The sequence below is a fragment of the Nothoprocta perdicaria genome, unplaced genomic scaffold, assembly GCF_003342845.1.
Source record: "Nothoprocta perdicaria isolate Ctin4 unplaced genomic scaffold, notPer1 scaffold_46, whole genome shotgun sequence".
Classification (NCBI taxonomy): domain Eukaryota; kingdom Metazoa; phylum Chordata; class Aves; order Tinamiformes; family Tinamidae; genus Nothoprocta; species Nothoprocta perdicaria.
The window spans coordinates 4076668-4099738 of record NW_020455710.1 but is presented as its reverse complement, the minus strand read 5'-3'; the positions used below and the strand labels follow the sequence as shown (position 1 = coordinate 4099738).

Here is a 23071-nt window from a genome sequence, read left to right as displayed (position 1 = left end):
CAGGCAGGACAGGTCGTCTCAGGACCTGCTGCAGCACTAAGAGTTTGGGTTGGTGCCTGGAGAGGCTTCAGGAGCCCTGGGCCCCTCAGGAAAAATAATTATGAAGAAACCGAGCCAGACCTTGGTTGAATTCTCCAGCTTTTCATGCTCATTTTTCTTCAGTGGTGGCCGTGGAGTAGCTTGTCCTTTTTTGAAGACGGCAAGATCAGTTAATTTTCCCTATAATGTTTCCTTAGAAAACTTCAGAAAGCACCTAGTTCTGATCTATTTTTAATGTTCTGGAAACCATTTTTCTGTGGCTTTCAGTTCTCCTTTTTTTTTTTTTTTTTTTTTTTTTTCCTCTCCAAGTGAACCGCTTCCAGCGATGCCCCCAGGGCTCTGCCCCAGCATCTGCATCCCATTTTCCTCCAGGTGCATTTGGAAGCCCCAAGGAATTAAGAATTCCGGGCAGCCCATGCAGTCCTCCAGCGCACGGAGAGGTAAACCCAGGGGACAGGCGTTATTTTGATGTTCAAATGCACTTTCTGGAGGTGCTGGACGGGCGCACGAGAGCAGCGCTTCCGCGCGGAGCCTGCGTTTGTGGGTGTGCATGTGGGTGTTCAACATTACAGCAGTGTTCAGTGGAGAACCACGGCTTTCTTCCTCCCCATTCCTTGGAAATGACAAACTCCACAGCTGCAAAATAGCCACGGCCCTTTCCTGAGCAATCCCCAGCTTGCTTTTGTTTTCTGTACCTAATTCTGCAAATGGGAGGCCGGGTCCGTAAGCTGCGGTTCCAGCACAGTCAAATTAAATTCTTTTCACTCCTCAAGTCGCCACGTGGGTATGCACGCTCCCAGGCCATGTGTGATTCCTGGCTTATCTGATTTCCTTACCTCCCCCTTGCGAAAGCAAATTCACTGAAAACGTACTAAAAAATAAAAAATAAATTCCCTACCCTGATTCCAGCTGTGTGGCAGCTGCTGGAAACGCAACGAGAAGGAGCAGGAACCCAAAAATTTGCTAAGAACAAAAGAGGGGAATTAGAAAAAAAAAAAAAAAAAAAAGAAAAAGACTATCAAATTGGCTAAGAACAATAGGAGGGGAATTAGAAAAAGAAGGAAAAAAAAAGACTTTCCAATTTGCTAAGAACAAAAAGAGGGGAATTAGAAAAAGAAAAAAAAAGACTGTTATTTGTGTGTGGACGGAGGAGCCTTGTTGGCAGAGGAAGGAACTCTTGCTGACTCAAGCTCTAAGCAAAAAGGGCGCTGGAGGGTTTCCCTGCGGAGCGTCACTGCCGCTGGAAGGGACGTGGTGTGTTCAGGCAGCGCGGGGCAGGGTCGGGAATTGCCAGCGCTCCGGCGCAGCTCCACACCGGAGCACATGGGACGCCCTTAGCAAGGTAAACACACGAGCAACTCTTTAACCCAGTCATAACTTTTCCTTTAAATCTATTTTGCTGGGAAGTGACTTTTTTTTTTYYTTTTTTTTTCTGGTAAAATTGTGTGGACTTTTTTTTTTTTTTTCTTTTTGCAATCAAGTATTTTAATTTGTAAAAGTGACTTTCGTGCGGATTTGCACTTGGGTTAGGCTGTGCTATCCCCTCCCGTTGTCGCGTGCGCCAGGCGCAGCCCTGCACGGGGGTGCCCGGCTCTCGCCGCACGCGCGCCACGTAAAGCACAGCGGGATGCAGCCCTAGTGTCCCTGGGCTGAAGGCCGCCTGGTTGTAGGTGTCACTCCAAACAGTTCATCCTGTGGACACACGTTGCAGCCAAACCCGCTCCAGGACCACGGGAGGATCCGGATCCCTGAGCCGCAGGAGACGAGCTTATGATGGAGAATATGGAAAACGCGCTGCCAGGTAAGAAGGTTCCTATTTCTGCTTTGCAAGTGGGAAAAAAAATCATAGATGTTGCGTATTCATGGGGCAGTTGCATTGGTTTTAATGCCGTGTTAGGTTAGAGGCACAAAAGCTGCGCTTTCTGGCTCTGCTCTCCAGCAAACAGAGAGCCTGGCAGGCGAATGTTTAAGGCAAAAATACTAAATGTGAAAAAAACTGTTCTGCTTTTCTGGGCGCGCGGGGTTCCCCATGCGGATGCTCTGCCACGAATGCCAGCTCTGGTCCTTCCCTCTGGCCCCTTTGCCCCCCTTCTTGTTCRCCTCTATGTGTGAATTAAAATGTTGGACACCAATACATTGGCTCAAAATGCCACCGCAAGGAAAACTTGGAGCAACTTGGCAGTGTGTTTCTGGAGAGCAAGAGGGGTTGGTGCATCTGCGGAGTCCTCGGATAGGGAATGCTGATGGTGACACCAGTCCTTTTACAAGTGATGCTCTGGTTAACCTCGTCTCAAGCATTGCTATTTCAAAGTTTTCATTTTGTGTTTTCCAAAACTCACTGTTTCAAATTGCACATCTTGTAGAGACTGTATCTTTCCGATCGTGCATCCTTCCTGCTGAAATGTTGTCTTTTAATATCAAAATTGAAAAGGAAATTCTTCCTGACAAAGATTTTTGGAGGCATCATTATCTGTCTGCCTTTCTGGTGGCTTAATGCTTCAGGTTGAAGGGCACAGTRCTGCCAGCTCTGATAGCAAAAATAAGGTTAGGAGCAGTAAAAATTTACTGGGGCTTTTTTATAGTGAAGAGCTTCCCTTACACTTGTGTAGCAATTCAGCGGAGTTTTTACAAAACCGTCATGTTTTGCTTGTTCCCCAAATACTCCAGCATGAAACTTTGTTTACGCCCAAATATTTAGTTGAGGATGGGCTGCTGGGTTGGGTTTGGGAAGAATGAAAGCCACATTTAGGCAAAAAAAAAAGTAACACTTCCTAGCAATTGCTGCCTGGTTGCCTTTAACCTCTATAGTAGACTGCGATTCCAAGCACAGGAGAAAGTTCCAGGCGAGGGAAAAAAAATAATAATAAAAAGGCAAGCCGTTCACGAAGATAAAACACTTCTGCTAACAGTCAAAGGGTAAATAGAGATCCCGGATCGCTTGGCCCTGGAGCAGGCAAATATTTAATTCTTCCCAAAACAAACAACGGCAGGAACAGAGTAGTGGAACCGTTTATTAACTGCAGCTGCCCGGTCTGCAGAACGAGGAAGCGCTGCCCGGCGRGAGCAGGGCGCAAGGCTGAGCTGAGCTGGGCTGGGCTTAAGCCCTTCTYGGGGGTGAAATCCCAAGGGCTTTTGGAGGCTCCTTCTCATTCTGCAAAGGTGGTGAAACCAGTCGGGGGGTTGGCCCGTGGCYGGAGCTGGAATAAAAATTCCCCAAATCTGGTCCTTTCCTACYAGTATTTGTGTGGGAATGAAGGAACAAAGCGGGATTTTCTCAATATTCCTCGGCTCTAGCTGTTTCAGAGTTGTTCTTAGCTGTATGCATGACAAGCAGGGCTCTTGCTCGTGCTTTGGCTTTCCCTGAAGTGAATATATTTTCAGCAATCYGTGCTATTCTAAATGATATTCTTTCATTTCTCATCCTAGCTGGGAAAATGCAGAGAATATGCAGGAGAATCTCAAAAATATTTCAACAAACTTGTGCCCTCTTTTGGAAAAATATTCTTAGGGTGTGGAGGATGAAAATGGAAACTTTTCAGGCAAGTATCTGACCTGCCAAGGTGAAGACGGGATTTTTGCTCTGAAATGTTTTTGTGCTSAGCTGGTTCTATAGTAGATGCTCTATGAAAAGTCCCAGCTCACAATGTGGCTCTCTGGAAAGTGTCAGCGTTGGGTTTCTTCCAGCGACACAACGTGCCGGTGCAACAGCAACCGGCCTCGCTGCTGCCTCGCTGCTTTTAGCTGCTGAACACAGCGTGCAAGGCACGATCGCTGCTGCAAAATTATCTGCAGACCTTGTCGGCTCTGATGCGGAGGAAATGCTTCTCACTTCAAAAAGTGAATTTTGGTCTAAAATACCACACCTGCCAAATACCTTTTTCTCATTTGTGCAAAGCCTTGGAGCATCATAGCGTCACAATCAAAACCCTGTGCCACCCCTCACCTTTATTTCCTCCCTTTTGCCTAGGAATGGATTACAACGCTGGTTCTTATCTTCACGATATACTTAACAACGCGAGTGATATACCACTCTCCACGGCAGGAAATCCCTTACGAATCCCTCGGACGTTTGGATGATCCTGCCTTCAACGCTACCGGAGTTAAAGTCATATATACCCCAGCAACGAATGCCACTAGGCAAATAATGGATAAAGTGGCTTCAGATTCGGCAATGATGGGTAAGGCTGCTCTTAAAGCCTGGCTTATGGTGACAGAATCCGTCCTGCCCTGGCCATATGAGTACCCAGCCTGCAGTACTGATGTTGGGGCACTGCATATTTTCATGTTGCTTCATCACAAATGAGAAATTCTGCTGTGTTTCTCTTGTTTTGCTTGAAAATGCCAGGTATAAAACCCAAAGGAGTGAAAGATGAAAAAATAATAGAAAAAGATGCGTTTCGGCACGGAGACTTTATTGGTGTRGTTTTTAAGGATGCCTCCTCCTACAGCCTCCGATTTCACAGCTACAGTATAGTATACCCCAGTGAYGTCCTTGACCAAATAGGTAATGGAAATTAATGAACCTAAATCAAATTGCATAACAATTTTGCCTAACAAACCACTTACAGGAATCTCTGTACTGTCCTGTATGTGTATTATAATAATAACACATCATGTGTACTAATGTGCACATACACATGTGCATATATATTTAAAAATATATGTAAAACGCTTCCTTTTCTTTATTTCCTACAGAAGCCTGCCAAAATTATTCCTCAAGCTATTGTAATGTTCCCTCATACTGGAAAGAGGGCTTTTTATCACTGCAGGCCAGCATTGATGCAATAATAATAGAAGTAAGTATGATCGTGATGGAAAATATATAATATTGAGATTAATTTACCGCTTAAGAACTTAACAATGTTATTGAAGAACTAACTGTAATGTTTATGAATAGTCTTTGTTCTGATGTTGATTGTTTCATTATGCAAAATCAAATTAAYGGCACGTTTCTGCTCGCCAGGCGAAAACAAATCATTCTGTCTGGGAAGAGATGAAGTCAATTAGCGGCATTTATCTGAAATCAGACTTGAACAAGCCTGTGTATAGAATGGGCTACATTTGGTTCATTTTTGGCCTTATAGTGTGTTTCACTCCAAATATGTACTTTTTATCAATGAAGGTTATAAGAGAGAAAAAGAAGCTCAAGGTTTTAATGAAAGCAATGGGTTTGCACGATATCGCATTCTGGTAAGTCCACTAGAAGGAGATTAACGGGATATAATTGCAAGAGTATATAAAAKAAAATAAATATAAAATGATGATGATGATAATGATGATGATGATGATAATAATAGCAATAATAAAATAAAGTGTTGGTCCACAGGGCAGYTCATTTCCAAAGGCAGGGAGCCCTGGTGATGGGCACAGAAGGAGAGCAGCCACTTGTGGGCTCCGTGTCCTCACCTACCAGGGCTTAAAGTGCTTGTGCCAGCGATGAGTTGCAGTTATATCTTATATATGGGCTCTTCAYATAAGACAGAGAACAAAAAAAGTGGAATGAGAAATTTAGGAGGGAATTGGAAATGATCAAGGGTCTATCAAAGCAGGAAAAATTTTCGTACTTGCGTTTGTTCATTAGGAAAAATATAATTAATAGTCCAGACTGCATTAAATTCCCTGCAGTTCTTCCCAGTGTCACTGCACGTGCACTCTCGTTGGTAGGTGCAAAAAGTGGCATTTAAAATAAGAAGAATGTCTCTTGTACCAGATATATCATGAAAAAACTTTGTTTGCAGAGGCAAAAATAATGGTGCTTTTATTTGCAGGTTGTCCTGGAGCTTGCTATACACCATCTACGTTTCAATACTGGCAAGCTTGCTGACAGCCATCACRTTTGAAGTCCTCTATGAAGGCAACTTTACTGAAATATTCTTCTTTTATTTCTTTTACGGCATAGCAACTGTAAGTCTGCTTCTGTGCTTTTAAATTATGCATAGATTTTCTTYTTCCACTTGCTAATTAAACTGTTTGTAAGTTTATAGAATGCTCCAAGGCAGGACTGCTTAGGATTTTCTTGTTAAAACTGGTAGGCTGAAATGTCACTGCAATTTTGGAAGATTCGGACTTGAAATCAAAATCTTCTCAATTTTTGCATGTTCAAATCTCACACAGGGTCACACAGGGACCTTTTGAGGAAAAATGGTGATTTCTTTAGAAACTCACTGCGGMGGACAATCAAAGCCAACCACGTCTTTAATGTTCCTTGTTGGATTTTCATCTGTGTTATTCTTTTATCAGCAGCAACAATTCATCCTGCTAATTGCAGTTCTTCTCTTCTGCAGATTCACTTCTATTTTATGCTCAGCTCGTTGTTGAAGCAGCCGAATATTACCGGTTTTGTGGGGTTTGCCCTTCAAGTTGTCTTTGGATGCCTGGGCTTTTTGACCTTTTTTGAAATGCTGCCTCCAGCTTTCGAATGGAGCTTTAGTCTCATGAGCTCTTTTGTGTGTGCAGCCGGCATCTCGAAGGTATGCTCCAAAAACACAAGCAGCAAACAGGCTGCGGATGCGGCACCGGGACAGGGTAGCCACCGTGGGCAATCCCCATTGCTAGAAAGACCCACTCTGTGCTAAGTGATTTGGAAAAATAAGTTCGATTCCAAGAAGTGCAAACATATTAATTTGCAACCACCATAGTTAGACTCTCATCTGCTGTAGGAATTTTATCATCTCTGTATATACCATGARTTTCCATGCCTGGAAAAACATTAAAAACAATGTTGTGATCACAAGTAGACTTGGGTTTATGCCGAAGAGCAGGTCAGAACACAACACAGCCCAAGAGCCTACATGCAAGCCTAAAGGAAGTGTTGCATCTGATTTGTGCTTTTTTTTCCCCCTCCTTAGATTATAATTTTAGAAAGATATGGAGCAATGCTTACACCAGAATTTTACCCTTTCTTGAATCTCTACATCATATTAATCTTTGACAGTGTTTTATACATGCTGTTGGCCATCTACTTTGATAAAGTTTTGCCTGGTAAGTAGAAATATAAGGTAAGAGTATGAATCTGCTTGCACTTTTTTATTCCTGTCACCCTCTCCTCTCAAGGAGGATGAGGAGCTGAAGGAGCTGTGGGATATTGCTGAGAAAACTCTAATCTATGGGAAACAGCAAAAGATACGTTGCAGAAGCGAGCTGCTCAGGTTGTGGAGCAGCATCTAGATGGAAACGTGCCTGCCGCATTACAGAGGGGCTGAAAACTGGAGTTGTTGTGATCATGAGAAAGAAATTGTTGGAAATACTCTTGTTTTCCCCAAGGCTGGACGCACAGAGCTACCCCAACTTGGCTCTGCCTTAGAAACAGCCTGCAAAAAGAGCCCCAAATCCTGCAGTGAGGCACTGAGAGCCTTCATGTCTACCCCAGCATCGCTAGCCACTAGGATTTAGGAGGATATTATAGGATTTTGATTCAGAATATATTAAAAAAAAAARRGGGGGATTCACAGGAATCCCTTCCATTCTGTGCAAAGTGTAAATTTTGTGACTATAGACAATGAGATAGCTGAATATATTAATATATATCAGTATGTATCTATATTTATGAGGCATTTATCAAAGTTGAACTGATGCATAGCAATTTGAGTGTGATACTTTAACTTTTTTGTTTCTGCATTAGGCAAGTACGGAGTACAGTATCCTCCTTTGTTCTTCCTGAAGCCATCCTACTGGTTCCAGCACAAGAGCAGGAGCACCGGAGAGGGAACCGGCAACGGGAGCAGCCATGGAGCCCTCAGKACCACCGAGGAACCGATGCCCCCTGAGTTTGCTGGGAAAGAAGCAATCAGGTAAAGGCTCTTGTAGATATGAACAACCCCTACACATTGTAGCTGAGTCCAGATGGCAGAGCCACTATTGCACCAGAGAAACTGCACGTGTGCCCATGTTCCCTTCCGTTATGTGACCATTTGCTCTTCATTCCCTATAGCCTTATGCTTTATTAGTTAATTGTTTGTTGGGTTTGACTTTCAGACACTTTGCTCTCATTATAAAATTGCATTAACCAAATCTGCTTTTAAGAGATGAATTATAAAAACTTCTTTTTTTTTTCCCATGAGAAAATGTAGCAACCCCCTGATGATAGAAAGTGGAATCAAATTTAGGAGGATGTTGAAAAATACCCTTCCAATAGTCTTTATAGGTTCCTTTTAGGCAAAAGATGTATATCAGAATTGCAAGATTTAGCAGTAACAGCTTGCTTSCCTTTCCTATAGAATAAACAATATTACCAAAACATACAAAAGGAAGGACAAGACAACAGAGGCCTTAAAAGGTAAGAGGGGCTTTATTTGATATTTCTCTATTTATGAATCAAAGCTGTTTTGAAATATTTTGGATGTACTTAAACTGTCTTCAGCACTGGGAAGTTAAAACACATTATGCAGCGGCTATTTCTGCTGGTGTAAGTTACTTGCAGATTCCTAAAAATGTTACCCAGTTTTCCTCTTCACTCCYGAAACAATGCTGCAGATTATTTTTTGCAGGAGCAGGAGTCTCCTAAAAAGCTGCGTATTTGCAGACATAAACCATTATGTAAAAACCCCTCAACGCTCTCAGCACATAAACTAAACTGGGAAGATGCAGCCTGTGTTTTGGGATGYGGTTTTGCTTGTCGTCAAAAGAAATCAGACTCCTTTACCAAACCTGGCAATAAACTGCAGGTACAAATCTATTTCCTTCAAGCCCTTTCATCCTAATACTGTCTCGTTTTTATTCTAGACTTGTCCTTGAATGTTTATGAAGGCCAGATCACTGCATTGCTTGGTCACAGTGGATCTGGAAAAACGACTCTCCTGAATGTGCTCAGTGGCTTTGCCCAGCCTTCAGCAGGTAAGATGATGGACCCGTATGCTGAAGATGAGAAGCTGTCTGGCTTTCAAGTCAACCAGGATGAAGAGATTAAACTAAAAAGTCACGTCATTCTTCAGGTCATTCGGTCAGCTCAGATGGTTCCCTTCACAAATGCTTTGAGATTAACACGTCCCTCGTGGATATGCTCAAGTATGCACAGATGGTTACTTCCCAATTGGATGTCCAATGTTTTCCTTGAGCTTGATATATACAGGAAATATATTTTAGTTCCTGAGAGAGATTTGGTGCCCTGAGCTAKTTCTGACTGGTATTAAAATCTTTGCACAACAAAAACTTATTTTGCCCACCTTATTTTTTTTTAACATCAGAGAAACAGTCGTCATTATCACGGATTTAACAACAAAGATGTGAACACAAAACTTTGCTTTCCCTGCACAGCAATACTGTATTCTATAACATTTGTTTCATTCCTTCCTGAATTACAGGTTCTGCAACGATATACAACTACAAAGTAGCTGAAATAGAAAATACGGAAGGAATTCAGGCAACTGTGGGGATTTGCCCACAATCAAATCTGCATTTTGAAACCTTAACGGTGAAGGAAAACCTGCGAACTTTCGCTCACATCAAAGGGATTCAGATGAAGGAAGTAGAGCAAGAGGTTGGTCTGTGTTTGATGGCTGACCCCTGTTTTCCAGCATCTKGAAGTGTTTGTTGAGGTAGATTTATGAAAGATTACTCCCAGTGATGCAWTCTTTGAATCAAGGTTAACCTTAATTGAGGGAAGAAATGCATTTTAATTCTCTTATTCCCAACAGCCTGATCTGCAATATTTAATTGCAAATTTCATTTTTAAGTTGATTTGCAATATTTAATATTTAAAGGGAAGTCCATTTAAAGCTGTTAAGTTTTAGATCTTGAAGCTCTGCGTTGTGTACTGTCTATAGTCACACACGAACCAAAAAGTGTTCAATATTTGGAGCTATTGTAGCCCGCTCCGTGGCTGCTTCCCCGTGCATTTCCAGCAGGCAGTCTCCAGACCTTGAAACTGAAGCTTGGCCTTTGTTTTTGTCTATCACCAAGGTGAAGAAAGTACTGACGGCGCTGGATCTCACTGATCTTCAGAATGTCCTCCCCAATACACTGACGGTGGGACAAAAAAGAAAATTGTCTCTTGGAATTGCAATTCTAGGGAATCCGAAGGTAGGGAGCAGATCCTATTGGTGTTATACACAATGGTTTAGAGCGTAGTTTTGCATTTTGATTTGGCACAGAAACTTGTATTTCTTTTCCCTTGGCACTCAAAAAAATCTGCTGACCTACTAACTCACTTGGCTGCCAAAAGGGACAAGAAATATAGCTCAATCAAAACTGTATTTAAAACAAAAAGTGTAATATGAAATTAGGAGAAAGAACTATTAAAAAGGCAGCCATTTGGGGTTGCATTTTGTCTTTAGAATAGATTTTTAAAAGCATTCAAATGGTACTGCATAAACATGGAAATGCTGGCGTTGCAGGTGCTGCTTTTAGATGAGCCAACAGTGGGGCTGGATCCCTCCTCCAGGCACCACGTGTGGCGTCTCCTGAAGGAAAACCAAGCTGGTCGTGTGACGCTCTTCACTACCCAGTGCATGGGTGAAGCTGATATTCACGCTGGTGAGCCCGGATTCTCAAGCTGTGGTTGAATGGCATTTAGGACTTGTCACCAAAGGACCACGACRTGACGCGGTCTATGCTTGCTAGATGAATTTTATCTGATAAACTACCCAACCTGAGCTGAATGAAAGATAAATGAGGCTGAAGCTTTCTTCCAAGACCTTGCAACTCACACTGCTTCAGTAGGAAGCAGCTATTTTATTATCTGAACAGCACCCACGCAAATTAGTGATATTGTCAGAATTAATTGTCAGAATCGGCTGTCCTGATTCCTTATCACTCTTGGGATGCATGGGCAATATTCTATAAGCTATAAGAATGCATAAAGAAGAGTAACCTTGGTGTTTAGGAGAAAGGCAGACAGTATTATAAAATTTCACTTATTCACTTAAATCTTTTATATTCATACCCTTAGATCGGAAAGCTTTTCTCTCAAATGGGAGATTACAGTGTGTTGGCTCTTCTCTTTACTTGAAGAGAAAATGGGGAGTTGGCTATCATTTAAGGTAAATTCTTCTCTTTTTGATCATCACTACATCAACTAGAAGCAGATTTTCATAAAACTATTTGCTCATAGGGTCAATGTTTCATATAGAATTTCTGTATAGAGAAATAGAAATCTTGACAATCCTTTTTAGAAGGCTTTAGGGCTGCCAGAAAAATGTTGCTTTGGATAGTAAGCTGCTTTGCTTTGGACCCAGTCCTAAAAGCTCTGAACATGTAGCCAAAATGACTTTGCAACTCCTGGCAGCCAAAAGATGAACTGCAATTTCCACATACCCTGTGCTGCCAGTGACATACAGTGTCTTTCATGTAAAATTGCTTTTCTTTGGATTTTAATTTGTCGTCTTGGTTTGGCATCGCTGCCCACGATCATTATTCTTAACCTCAACCGTTTATTTTCTATGTATGCATAGTCAAAAYAGGGGCACTGCAGAGCTATAAGTTGTCTATAACAATTCCTGCTGCAATACTGCCTAGATTTGAAGGTTAGCCCACGACTTGAAGAAATAACCGCTAGATTTAAAGGTTATCCTGAAACTTGAAGAACTAACTGCAGCTTTAGTATTCTTAGTGGATGAAACATGCAGTCATGTTCTGATTGAATGACCCAACGTTTGCTTCTTCGTGCAAATAGGATGCATGTAAATGACCTGTGTGACCCTGAGGTGGCATCAGCCCTGGTCAGACAGTACATCCCTGATGCCGTGTTCAGAGGACAGAAGGGGGATGAATTATGTTACATGCTGCCCATGGAAAACACCGATGCCCTGCCAGGTAAGAAACACCTGTATTTGAGCTGGGCTTRTAAAGGGACACTAAATGGTGGGAAAACTAGAGAGTCTGGTTGCTGAGAAGGTCATCAGTATGTTCCCTTATCTGCCGCCTATATCATAGGGAGCCCAAAGCTGCATAAATACCAGCTTTAAGGAAAGCCTCTCATGAACACGATACTACTAATACTTCAGATTAACAAAGGAATATCTACCAACTCACTTACAAACTAAACTCTACTCTCTTAAAAGCCTGAACTTCCAATGACACTCCTGTGGTTTCAAGCAAAGCTTCTTGCCAGGAAGAACTTTGCTGTGGCTTTTAAATTATGGAGTGTGGCATATTGAGGGTGGCTTTAAAGCTCAGAAAGTCTGGTGATGGTCATGCCCTCTGTGTTCCTGTGTGCAGATCTGTTCAGCCACCTCGAGAGCAACTTCTTGCAGGGGGTTGTTAATTACGAGGTTAGCAGGACCACCCTGGAAGACGTGTTCCTGAAGCTGGAGGGTGAGGAAGCTCTCGATCAAGAAGGTAAAGTCCATGTTGCAAGCTTGGTGTGGTTTAAGTTTCTGAATATACTTTTTTTTCTAAGTGAATGAATGAATCCATACCTAGTTTCTGCTAAAAGTGACTTCCCATAGTTTTCTGCGGGACAAGAAAAACAGCCAAATTAAAAATGAGTAATTCCAGATTTAGAATAGAAAATCTTTGCTGATTATTCAGCAAAATGTTAAAGTGTGTCCTTTGAAACCTCCTTGYAGATGGTGGTGTTTCTGGTAATGAACAGCTGGAAGATGGAGAGTGCTTTGACACGGAGGAGATGGACCGAAGCCTCCTGACGCTTTGGGAGAGAGGGCGAGCTACCGTCAGTGGCGTGGAGCTCTGGAGGCAACAAGTCCGGGCCATAGCAAGAGTTCGCTTCTTAAAGCTAAAGCATGATGGAAAACTCCTCAGGTCCATGTAAGTCTGGRAGCGCTTGCTTGGTCTGTGGCAATGATCCTTGTCAAAGTACCTGAATATAGCCTCAAGTGACTGAGGGGAGGCTTAAAAAATAGCTGAGATCTTTTGGAAACTAGGTAGCTGAAAAAATGTTTTAAAAATACAATAATAAGGTCAGCTAGAAGCTCTTGGCAGAACTCTGATTTGCTCAAGTTCTCCCGTAAATCACTCATTTTTTTCCTTTGCTTATGTCACTGTCGTATGTGAGAGGCAAAATGCTTCTGCACCCATTTATGGTTTGTTTTTCCATCTAGATTGCTGTTCTTGGGAGTATTTATCCTTCCGCTGTTTATCATTTTTATTGGATTTCAACTGACAGAAGGATTCGGTAACTTCGAGCTGACTGCTAGCTTGTATTTTGTTCCCAATGAAGAGAAAACTCATGTTAAATCAACAAATCTTCTCATCTTCAATGACACAGGTGAAAAAATAAGTTATTTGTCTTCTGAACCTCCCTCAATCTTCTTAAATTTGATGAAAGTAAATGTTCTTACTCTCTGTTAYGTTCCATTGCATATTTGTGGCCTTGGGAGGTGTTTTCTTTTGAGCAAAACCAAATCAAATTACARTAATGATGAGTTTATACTCTTGGCTTGATTTCAGGATCAGATATTGAGAATTTCATTCATGCCTTGAAGATTCAAAAGATAGTGCCAGAAATAGCTGTTGAGCAAAACATCACAAGTATGCCACAGCATAACGGAGCTATAAAAATATCCCTGGAAGGCAAGGTGAGCAATAGCTCTTCTTCTTCCATTCTGTCAACAGGATTCTCTGAAATGTGTTTAAGTGAGGCACAGCGAAATACAAAGATCAGGAAAAGAGAAAACACTTATTTGTTGTATTTGATGTTATCAGTAATTCTGTTTGTGGGAAGCTGGGTCTGTATTTAGTTAATAAATGCCTGATACTGGCTCCAGCTCTGTTTGCGTGGCTCAGCAGGRCTTGGAGGCAGGTGACACTGTCACCTGGGTTCATTGCCATTAAGCCACCTCTGAGCTTCTGCAAAGGTGCACCGAGTCCTACTGTTCTCAAAGGAGGGGAAAAAGGGATTTAGGGAATATTTTCCCTGCCCAGATCCATGGCTCCACAGGCAGCAGGGCAGCCCTGAGCTGTGCCCGTCCATAAGATCTTTCCTAGATGTCATGCAAGACTGAAGGTTCAAGCCTCCTTGTTCTGCATCCAAGATGTCTGAGGTGCCCTCCTCTCTCCTGGGATAAACTAAAGCTTCTCTCCTTGGAGTTATTTAATCTCTGGCAGTTTTTTTATTTCTTGGATAAAATACATTCTTTCCACTGTGTGCTTTTTTACATTAATCTCACTGTATTACATAGATTAGTACCAAGTCTTTTGTATTCCTCTCCAAAAATACGGTTATCTTTATCCATCTTTTTGCTGATTAGCAGACTCTTCAGGTCTTATCACAGGTCTGAAGGTAATGTCCTCTGATCTTATGTCTCCAGCGCTACCAGTACACGATCATGTGCAGTGCAGAGCCCATCAACTGCTTTCCAGTGCTTATGAATATCCTCAGCAACACTTTCTTAAGGCTCTTCAATTCCACAGAACATATCCGCGTCTGGAATGACCCCTTTCCTCATGTAAGTGTCCTACCTTTCTTGCTGGAAATTATTAGAAATGTTTAGCGAACTGAAGTGATAAGGACTGGATGGGTGGACTGCAAGGTGGGTGGAAACCTGGCTGGACCAGCAAGCTCAAAGGTCTATGGTCAACAGTATTAAGTAGTATTAAGGACAGTATTAAGTCCAGCTAGTGGCCAGTTACTGGCCTTTCTCAGTGGTCATTACACAGGTTATTGGAAGAGAATTCCTTTCTCTAGTTGTTGCACTCCATAGAGCCTCAGTGCCATGAAACGTGTTTTTACTGGGGAAGTGTTGACTATTGATGATGTCCAAATTATGAATTTCTCTTCCATAGATGAAAAACCCAGCTTTCATGCATGAGATATTTTATCGCTGCTTCGCCTTCATGCTCTTGTTGGTTGCTGGTTTGCCTTCTCACTTTGCAATGAGTAGCATGGATGATTACAAGGTAAAAATCATGCACTGAAACCAATTATACAAGGAGAAATGAATACAAATGCGATGTCTCTGGAGAGATTTTAATCTTGCTTTGCTCTGTGATTTAAGAATGCTACGGAGAAAAACCAAAGGGAGTTGGTTTGTTTTGAAGGCACGAGGGAGATGCAGCGTACAGGTTCACAACACGGTGCTCTCTGTATGGGCAGTGTCTCTATGCAGTAGGACAACCAGGATTATAAGTCTGGTGTCCGGGAAGAAATGCAGCCACGTGAAAATAGTCTATAATAGAGAGCTTGGGGCTTTGGTTGATTAGGGGTTTTGTTGGGAATTAGTTCAGGTCTCTGAAAGCCTCCTGGGTGCTTGTGACCAGAATCAGTACCAGTCTTTCTCTTCTCCGAAATAATTTAATTTCAGTTTTCATGGTGACTTGTTCCGATGTTCCACGTCAGGGAAAGGAGGGAGGAATGGGGGAAATTAGAGGAAGATGGGAGCGGGAATGGGTTTGTCCACCACTGATTCCTCGAGCTGTTTCCAGCCAAGCTGGAGGCCTCCCGTGGCAGCTTTTGGACGTGCTCCCCTTCCCTTGGCAGATCAGGGCTCGCTCCCAGCTGCGGCTCGCRGGGCTCTTCCCCTCGGCGTACTGGTGCGGGCAGGCGCTGGTGGACGTCCCGCTCTACTGGGCGCTCATCAGCCTCATGGCCGGCATCCTGGTCTTGTTCTGCTACAGCAGCTTCTTCAATGCCACCATGATTCTGGCCTTGGTAAGTGCAGAGCACCCTGCTACAAATCCCCTCTCCTAGTTATTTTCTTGGGATATTTCTCCATATGAGAATCAYCAAGCTGTCCTTGCAAGGAGACAGCTTTCAAACTCCTTTGTGGTCTAGAAGGATCCAATATTTTGACTGATCAATTGTATCAAGGAGTCTGCTTTACCCACATCCATTTCCTCGTCAGTAATATCAGTCTCTTTCTCTAGATTGTTTGCATCATTGGTTATGGAATATCTCTTGTTCTACACATTTATTTGATTGCCTTTAAATTTCGCRATGGACGGAGCAATCGTTATTTTTGGTCTTTCATCATTATTCTGGTAAGTGAAGTGAATCTTCWCTCTGCAATATTTGGTTTACACATCAAACCAGCAGAGGTTTTGCTCCAAGCATATTGACATGCAGCATAATAACCAAAATCAGTGGCAAACTGGTTTTTAGCCATAACTCATGACTTTTGGAAATACTTTTTTCTGCTTTATTTTAGATTTCCTTCATTTTCTATACGTTCAGTAGCCGACACGATATAGTCTGTATCATCTTTTCTGCACTGACTCCTTGGTTTCCATTGCTGGGCTGGCTAATCTTTGCACCTGTAAGTAAACATATTCTGCTCAGATAAATATAGCTCCTTGGTGGCAAAACATAGCAAGTAAGGTGTGTTGCTGCCAGGAGGGAGGTGGTGTGCTAGACATACTGCTTGCCCTCAATAGATGCCAAACGTTTGTTTTCGCCCTGCATAAATGGAGAAAAACTAAGGATTTTTGCTAAYTGACTGATATTTTCCCACAGGAACCATACTATTTTTACATGGACGAGCATTCAGAGCTGCAGAGTAAAGYCTTTGTCCCTGTCTTTGCAGTAAGGAACAGTTTGATGGTGGTTATTTTGTAAAAGGTTCTTGTAATGTGATGGATTTGCACTTGGCTGGCATAACTCTTGCCATTAATAAAGTATGGGTTAAGAAGTAAATTTGCATATTGGATGAAGGGGAGATAAATCCAAGGAGCCAAGGGCTCATCTGTCAGGTGCCCWTAAAATGCTATCCCGTGAGTGGAAAATGATGAGGGGATTAAATGGAGCTCATGCCTAAGGCAGAACTTGGGCAGACCTGTAGACAATATATGAAAAATGTGGTCCTGATCCTGTAAGGTACCTCAAAAAGAGTCCTTTGGAATGCTGTTCATTTGAGCTAAAGCTGCAGTATAAATAAATGATCTATCAATGAGATGGAAATATTTATGCAGCTTCAATTTAATTTCTTTCCCTAGCACTTCAGTATCTGAAGTAAATGAGATAGGTCTCAGCATCCCTTTAGAGTTAAAATTAATCAAATGTGGCATTGCTTGCCTCTGTACAAACCTAGTTCGTTGTTGCATTTTCAGCCTTATTTCCACTGCGTGATTTTTGTTCTTCTCCTTTGCTGCTTGGAGATACGATATGGAGAAGCAGCTACAAGACGTGACCCCATCTTCAGGTCTGTGCTTTGAGGGCCGCAGCCAAGTTGGTGTTGGTGTTGACCACGGTGGCCCTCTAAGAAATGCAATACCCTCAATGCTCTTTTCCCACCAGTTAGCCTTAAAAGTGATGCAAAGTGTGAATAAAATCAAAATTCCCTGCCCAGGGAATGAACATTARAGCTATGTCATGGAGTGGCTTCCTTGTGGAGTGGCTTCCGTTATAGAGATAAGTCACACAGGACATTGTACGGGCACTAGCCTGGGAGTAAACCCATAAAATGCCCTTGGAGGCAATTTTCAGTGTGCCCCATCTCTGCCTGCAGGTTTTGCCGCCGGAGAGCGGTCGCCCGCCACAACAGGGACCATCCAGGAGAGGAAGCTGCAGAAGTGCAGGCTGAGAGGGAGCGCGTCAGGAGCGCCGTGGCATCTCTGCCGCAGCAAGAGGTGAGCTGAGGTCCTGGGTTCTTCCCTTTCTCACGCTCTGTCTTCTGCCCTGTCTCTGTTTTCTTAGTTTATACACTTTTTTTTTTTTTTTTTTTTTTTTTTACTAATCTTTTAATTTTCAAGTGTTAACCGAACCCACAGTTAGTGCAGAGTTAGTGCAGGAAAGTTGAACTATATTTTAGTTCACATTCTACTTTTTCCCCTCATTTCTCTGCTGTTCTGTTTCCTGGATTTTTAATTTCCTACATATGGCTCTCTATAGGAGACATAATGTTGAGAACARGTGAGCTGTCTCCTACAGTAGCAGGAGGGTTTTTAATTCCCACTTGGTTTCCACACAGGATCCTGTCATTGTCAGCAGCGTGCGCAAAGAGTATGAAGACACGAAGGCCAGCTCATTTTTAAAGAAAAAGAAGAAAGTTGCTGTCAAAAATCTCTCTTTCACCATTAAAAAAGGTCCTAGTGCTTTGCTTCAACACTTCTAAATGACTGTCCCATGCAAAGATCGTCTTTGGAGACCATGTTTTTGTTGTAACTTCCCTGTCTATAACCAGACCTAAGGCATGATGCACATTCTGCATTGGGTCATTACTTCCATGGGTTTTATTTTCTGGGATGTGTTAATGAATTCCCCTTTCTTCCCTTGTAGTTCTAGATATTGTCTAGCCYATGGGAAGGGAATCTCTTTAACGATTCTTGCATATCTGTTGCAGGAGAAGTATTAGGACTGTTAGGACCCAACGGAGCTGGAAAAAGCACGACTTTGAATATGATTTCTGGAGACATAACACTGACTGCTGGGGAAGTATGTGATTTCTTTGAAGTAGTTGAGGGATAACCTTGATGCCTTTAGAAATGAAGGGTGGGAAAAGGAAGAGCAGCAATGCAACCTGGTAATTGAGGACTTTATAAATACACAGCGTTGACAGATACACAAATAAAATGCTGATGGCCTCAAAGCATAWCCTAGTTTTCATTAAAACTAATGTTACAGTCTTAACAGTTTGAGCTAAGCAGAAATTTTAATGTGGTTTTGAAGCCAATCTTGATATTTCGCAAGCACTGTAAAAAATGTTGACATCGTAGAAAACAGCACTGTTTCCATAAAGCCTGGCAAAGGSAGGAAATTAAAAATGAATACGAATAGGGCTGGGCCAATAACAATCCATCATGTGCATGATGATTAATGAAATGTGCTGGAGGGAAATGCTGTTGCCGCTACAGATTTGGGGTTGAATGTTTGAAATGAAAATATATATGTGTGTTAGGAGATGATAGTCTGATGTTGGTGCTGTTCCCGAAAGCCTTGGTTTTGTATGAAGGCTTCTTGGAACCAGATGAGCAGATGTCATGACTGATGGAGATGATCGGTTGAATAACGCCAGACTTTTTTCCCACATGTGTATGAGGTCCACGTTGCTTCATGCTATAATACAAGAGAAAACATTCAGGATTTCATGGGGTTAATTCTTTCCAGCCAGAATAACCCAGAGCCCTTTCTCCACTGCGTGTTTGTGCAGGTGCTGATCCAGGGCAGTGACCCGTCTTCTCCAGGCCAGCACAGCGCCGGGTTCTTTGGGTGCTGCCCTCAGGAGAACCCGCTCTGGCCCAACCTCACGGTGCAGGAACATCTGGAAGTCTATGCTGCCGTGAAAGGGATGAGGAGTGAAGATGTGGCTGCTAGCATCAGCCGGTACGCAGCCAAATAACTTCTGTTTTCTGCTCCTCATCTTGAGTTAGAAGATGGGGAGACATGGAAAAGTGGTTTCACTAGTAAACCTGGCTCGTATGAAAAAGAGGTACTGCAGTGAATTTGTCCTCTTTACACTGGAAGAATATGACTTCAGATGAGGTCCGAAGAGGTCTCTATTACAGTGTTTGAACACTTCATCTGTGATTTTCACCATAGCTTATCTAGAAAAGCTTCAGAAAGCATCCAATCTTGCCTCGATTTGAAACCTTTACATTTAAAACTGCCCTTCTCTGATTAGCTGTACCTACTGTCATGAGCTTTACCAGAATTTTTTAATTTATCACTAGAATTAGGAATAGAGTTATCAAGTAACCCAAGGTGAGGAGTATATTATCTTTGATTCCAGGGATCCTCAGTACCCCTGACCACAGTTAGCAAATGGAGATATGTATTTTGGTCATCTTCTATCCACTTTCCACAGCGTAGCAGAGGCCCTGGAGCTCCAGAAGCATTTAAAAACAGAGGTTAGGAGATTGTCTATGGGAGAAGCAAGAAAGGTAAGTTAGATGGTTAGATTTGTGCTCTGTGATTGACCAAATCCCTGCTCCTTCTCAAATATGATGCACAAAAAAAMCCCATTCATTCAAGCTCGTTGAGTTCTTTGGCTTCTATATTGGTGTCAGAAAGATCAGAGCGTGGTCCTTTTCACTGCAGAAGTTTTAATTTTTACTTCACTCAGTAGAAATTTTCTTCTTGGGAGAAAGCTGTAAAATTCTGTCACGTGTAACTGCTCCTGCAAACCTGGTGTGCTTCAGAAAGACCACAGAGTTGAAATTTGCCTGCATTATTGCAGTCCTTGTGAGGGAGTGGGTTCCTTCCAGTGCAGAAGCATGCACTGTAAGGGTGTTTCCAGCCTGATTTATTTCCATCCATATCTTCTGAATCCTGTCTGGCAGACTGCCCCACTCTCCTTTTCCCCTACTTTCTGTGGGCAATTATTTGATAAATGGTAGATGCAAATTGGATTTAGCAGATAATCGCTTCTTTGTGCCCTGCAAAGTGCATCTGCCAGGAAATCGGTTGGAAAAACTCTTTCAAATTTTTGGCAGACCTGGATATTTGGGGGAAGTTGATTTTCTAAGATTAAAACGTTGACTCAGAATGCCTGGGGGCTCTTTCTGGACTTCTGCTCCTGCTGCATTTCTGAATGAAGAGATTTGAATGAAAATATTTGCAGGAATTAAGATGCACTGGGACAAGCTAAGGGTTTTAGCAAAGCCAAGGTGGACCTAAACTGGGCACCTTTGCTGTTTCAGGTGAGCTTTGCACTAAGCGTGCTGGGCGACCCGACAGTCCTGCTGTGGGACGAGCCCTCCGTGGGCATGGACCCCAAAGAGCAGCAGCGGATGAGGTGAGCAGTGCTATTTTAGCACCAAAGAGGGGAAAATAATAGGTTACAGATTTACATCCATCACAGAATGAGTCTGATCCTCGCTATTTTGGTAACTGCTGGACAGCAAATAGTTTCTGCTCTATCCATAGCTTCTGTCCATTGCTAGACATCAGATGAGATCTTAGTGATGGCATCGTTGAAAAAAATACTAGTGGACTCCAAAAGAAACCATGCATTTGGTATGGAAGAAAAACTCCCACTTTCTTCAGAGTTTGTGGCAAATTATAAGTAGTTCTCCTTTTCCACAAACTAGTTGACCATTCGGGTCTGGTATTTACTGTTATTTTTCAAAAGCTGTTTTACCTGAAATTGTAAAATTTGGAGGGATGCCGACATGACAAATTGCAATGTAGCCTTAGCATTCAGTTTTCATCTCTAAGCAAGACAGCTTAATAATGAGAAATATGCCAAGAAAAATAGACTCTGCTCAATTTATTTTAGTTAGAGCAGATACACAAAGTATTTAGTAACTGTTTTCTCCATGCAAACTCAATTTTATAGAAGCTGTTTGGGGAAAAGTTAGGAAAGCATTGGCCTTTTGTATGTTAGTGCAAATTTCCTTTGCTACTCAAGTCCTTTAAAAGGAAATCTGATGTTTATTGCCTTATCGTTTAGTTGTTGCCTTGAAAAACAGAAGAGGGAGTATTCTGTAGGTGGAATTAACTGCGATCTCTGTTTCCAGGAAAGCAATTGAGACGGCGCTGAAGAGCAAGGAGAGGGGAGCCGTGCTCAGCACCCATCACCTGGACGAGGCCGTGGCCACCTGCGACCGCGTGGCCGTGCTGGTGTCGGGGCAGCTCCGGTGGGCGCTGGGATGGCACCGTTCACTGGGTCTCCTCCAGCTCAGACGCTATCATCGTCAAGGGCTTTTAGTTTACTCCTACTAATCTAATAGAAAAATGATCGTTTTGGGTTGCTTTGCCCAAAGTGTGTAATGACCATGGTGTATATAGATGAAGAATAGGAACTATAGGGTATATAGAGCTCTACAGTATGCAGAGTGCTACAGATCTGTAGAGTATCTACAGTATCTACATATAAAGCAATGTATCTCCTACTCTGCATCCAGAGATGGCATTTTTGACGCTCACAATGCCTTTTCTTTCATGACTGCTTTCCATTCCCCTTCTCTGCAGCTACATTGGCTCCGTGGAGGACCTGAAACGTAAGTTTGGTCAAAGCTACTCCCTGGAAGTCAGGATGAGGGACGCGGGACACAGAGACGCTGTCCACGCCGAGGTGCTGCGGCTCTTCCCCGCGGCAGCGCAGCAGGAAAGGTCACTGCTCTGCACATGATGTAGCTCTGGATAGAGGAGCAGCTCCTAAACACACTGCAGAGCAACAACGTGATGGGGTTTTATTTATTTTCTTTGTTAGTACTTCTTCGTCTTTGCTGGTCTACAAGATACCCATGGAAAATGTCCTTCCTCTGTCTCAGTCTTTCTCCAAACTCGAAGCAGGTAAAGAGTGAGGTGAATATGAAGATAGCTTGTAAATTCCTCCTTTGGGTTTCATCTGTAATTATTCCTTTTCTGTCCCTCCACAGCTAAACAAAACAGGAGGTTTGAGGAATACAGCTTGTCTCTGCGCACCTTGCAACAGGTAGGTTATGCAGAACTGGAGCGTGATGTTTAGGAGTYTGGGGCTTCATGCATACCAGAGACAAATATCCCAAAAATATGACTTAACCAGGCTTAAGGTGGAGCGGGAACGCCTTCCCCACCATATACTGAGTTAAGAAAGCAGGAATGTGCTGTGCCTTTGCTATGCTGAATGTTTCATTTGGTTTTTAAAGCCTATTTTATTGTTGTGTGGCTTGAAATGCATGAAAAATGACTGTTATGTTATCGGTCCAATCAGTTTTTTTGGAAAAGAAATAGTTACTGCAGTTAGAAAGACTCTTACAGTGTTGATTTAAAGCTTGGAAACGGGAATGCTGTGCATGTGAGAAATATATCTCATTTAAAATAAAGAAATAGCATAAATCTAGCTGGAAAAAAATATAGACAAGAGTAGAAATTAGTTTTATTAAAAAAACACAAAGTAGTATGATCAGTGTTGGTACTGCCAGGTCCTTGGAAGTAACGTGACTGTTTGTGTTCCTGTGCATTGCAGGTATTTGTAGACCTCACCACAGATTCCGAGGAGCATGACCAGGATGCAGCGTCCAGTGAAGCTCAGGATCAGAGACCTCTTCATCCCAGATACATTTAAGCCAGAAAGGCTTTTTTCAGTATTATTATTATTAATATGTGTGATTATTAGAGTCTCAAGACTTGGTTATCAGCATCACGACACATAGAGCTCCACAGGTTCTGCTGAACCAACAAATATACGTATTTTTTAATAAATAAAGCCTTGATTCTCTGCCMGATCGGTATCTGCGGTTCATCTGTAACCCTGTCCAGACTGACTTGTGAGGCTTGTTT

General features: G+C 42.5%; 1 protein-coding gene across 1 annotated transcript; it reads left to right on the top strand.

Annotated features, from left to right (window-relative positions):
* The first annotated feature begins 3557 nt into the window (after nucleotides 1-3557).
* On the top strand, nucleotides 3558-23010 carry LOC112953752 (ATP-binding cassette sub-family A member 10-like). The gene is made up of 38 exons (XM_026046858.1): nucleotides 3558-3578; nucleotides 4007-4217; nucleotides 4385-4543; nucleotides 4735-4835; nucleotides 5003-5229; nucleotides 5808-5943; nucleotides 6324-6509; nucleotides 6888-7020; nucleotides 7661-7829; nucleotides 8256-8314; nucleotides 8761-8871; nucleotides 9339-9514; nucleotides 9937-10056; nucleotides 10371-10509; nucleotides 10925-11015; nucleotides 11648-11787; nucleotides 12193-12312; nucleotides 12543-12741; nucleotides 13035-13201; nucleotides 13384-13511; nucleotides 14244-14381; nucleotides 14719-14832; nucleotides 15413-15583; nucleotides 15799-15912; nucleotides 16080-16187; nucleotides 16385-16453; nucleotides 16978-17069; nucleotides 17376-17496; nucleotides 17838-17952; nucleotides 18210-18301; nucleotides 19017-19189; nucleotides 19671-19746; nucleotides 20506-20600; nucleotides 21325-21444; nucleotides 21779-21919; nucleotides 22020-22102; nucleotides 22189-22244; nucleotides 22758-23010. Exons 1-38 carry the CDS (start codon nucleotides 3558-3560, stop codon nucleotides 22854-22856), a joined length of 4770 nt encoding a protein of 1589 aa, XP_025902643.1. The 3' UTR covers nucleotides 22857-23010.
* The last annotated feature ends 61 nt before the right edge of the window (nucleotides 23011-23071 follow it).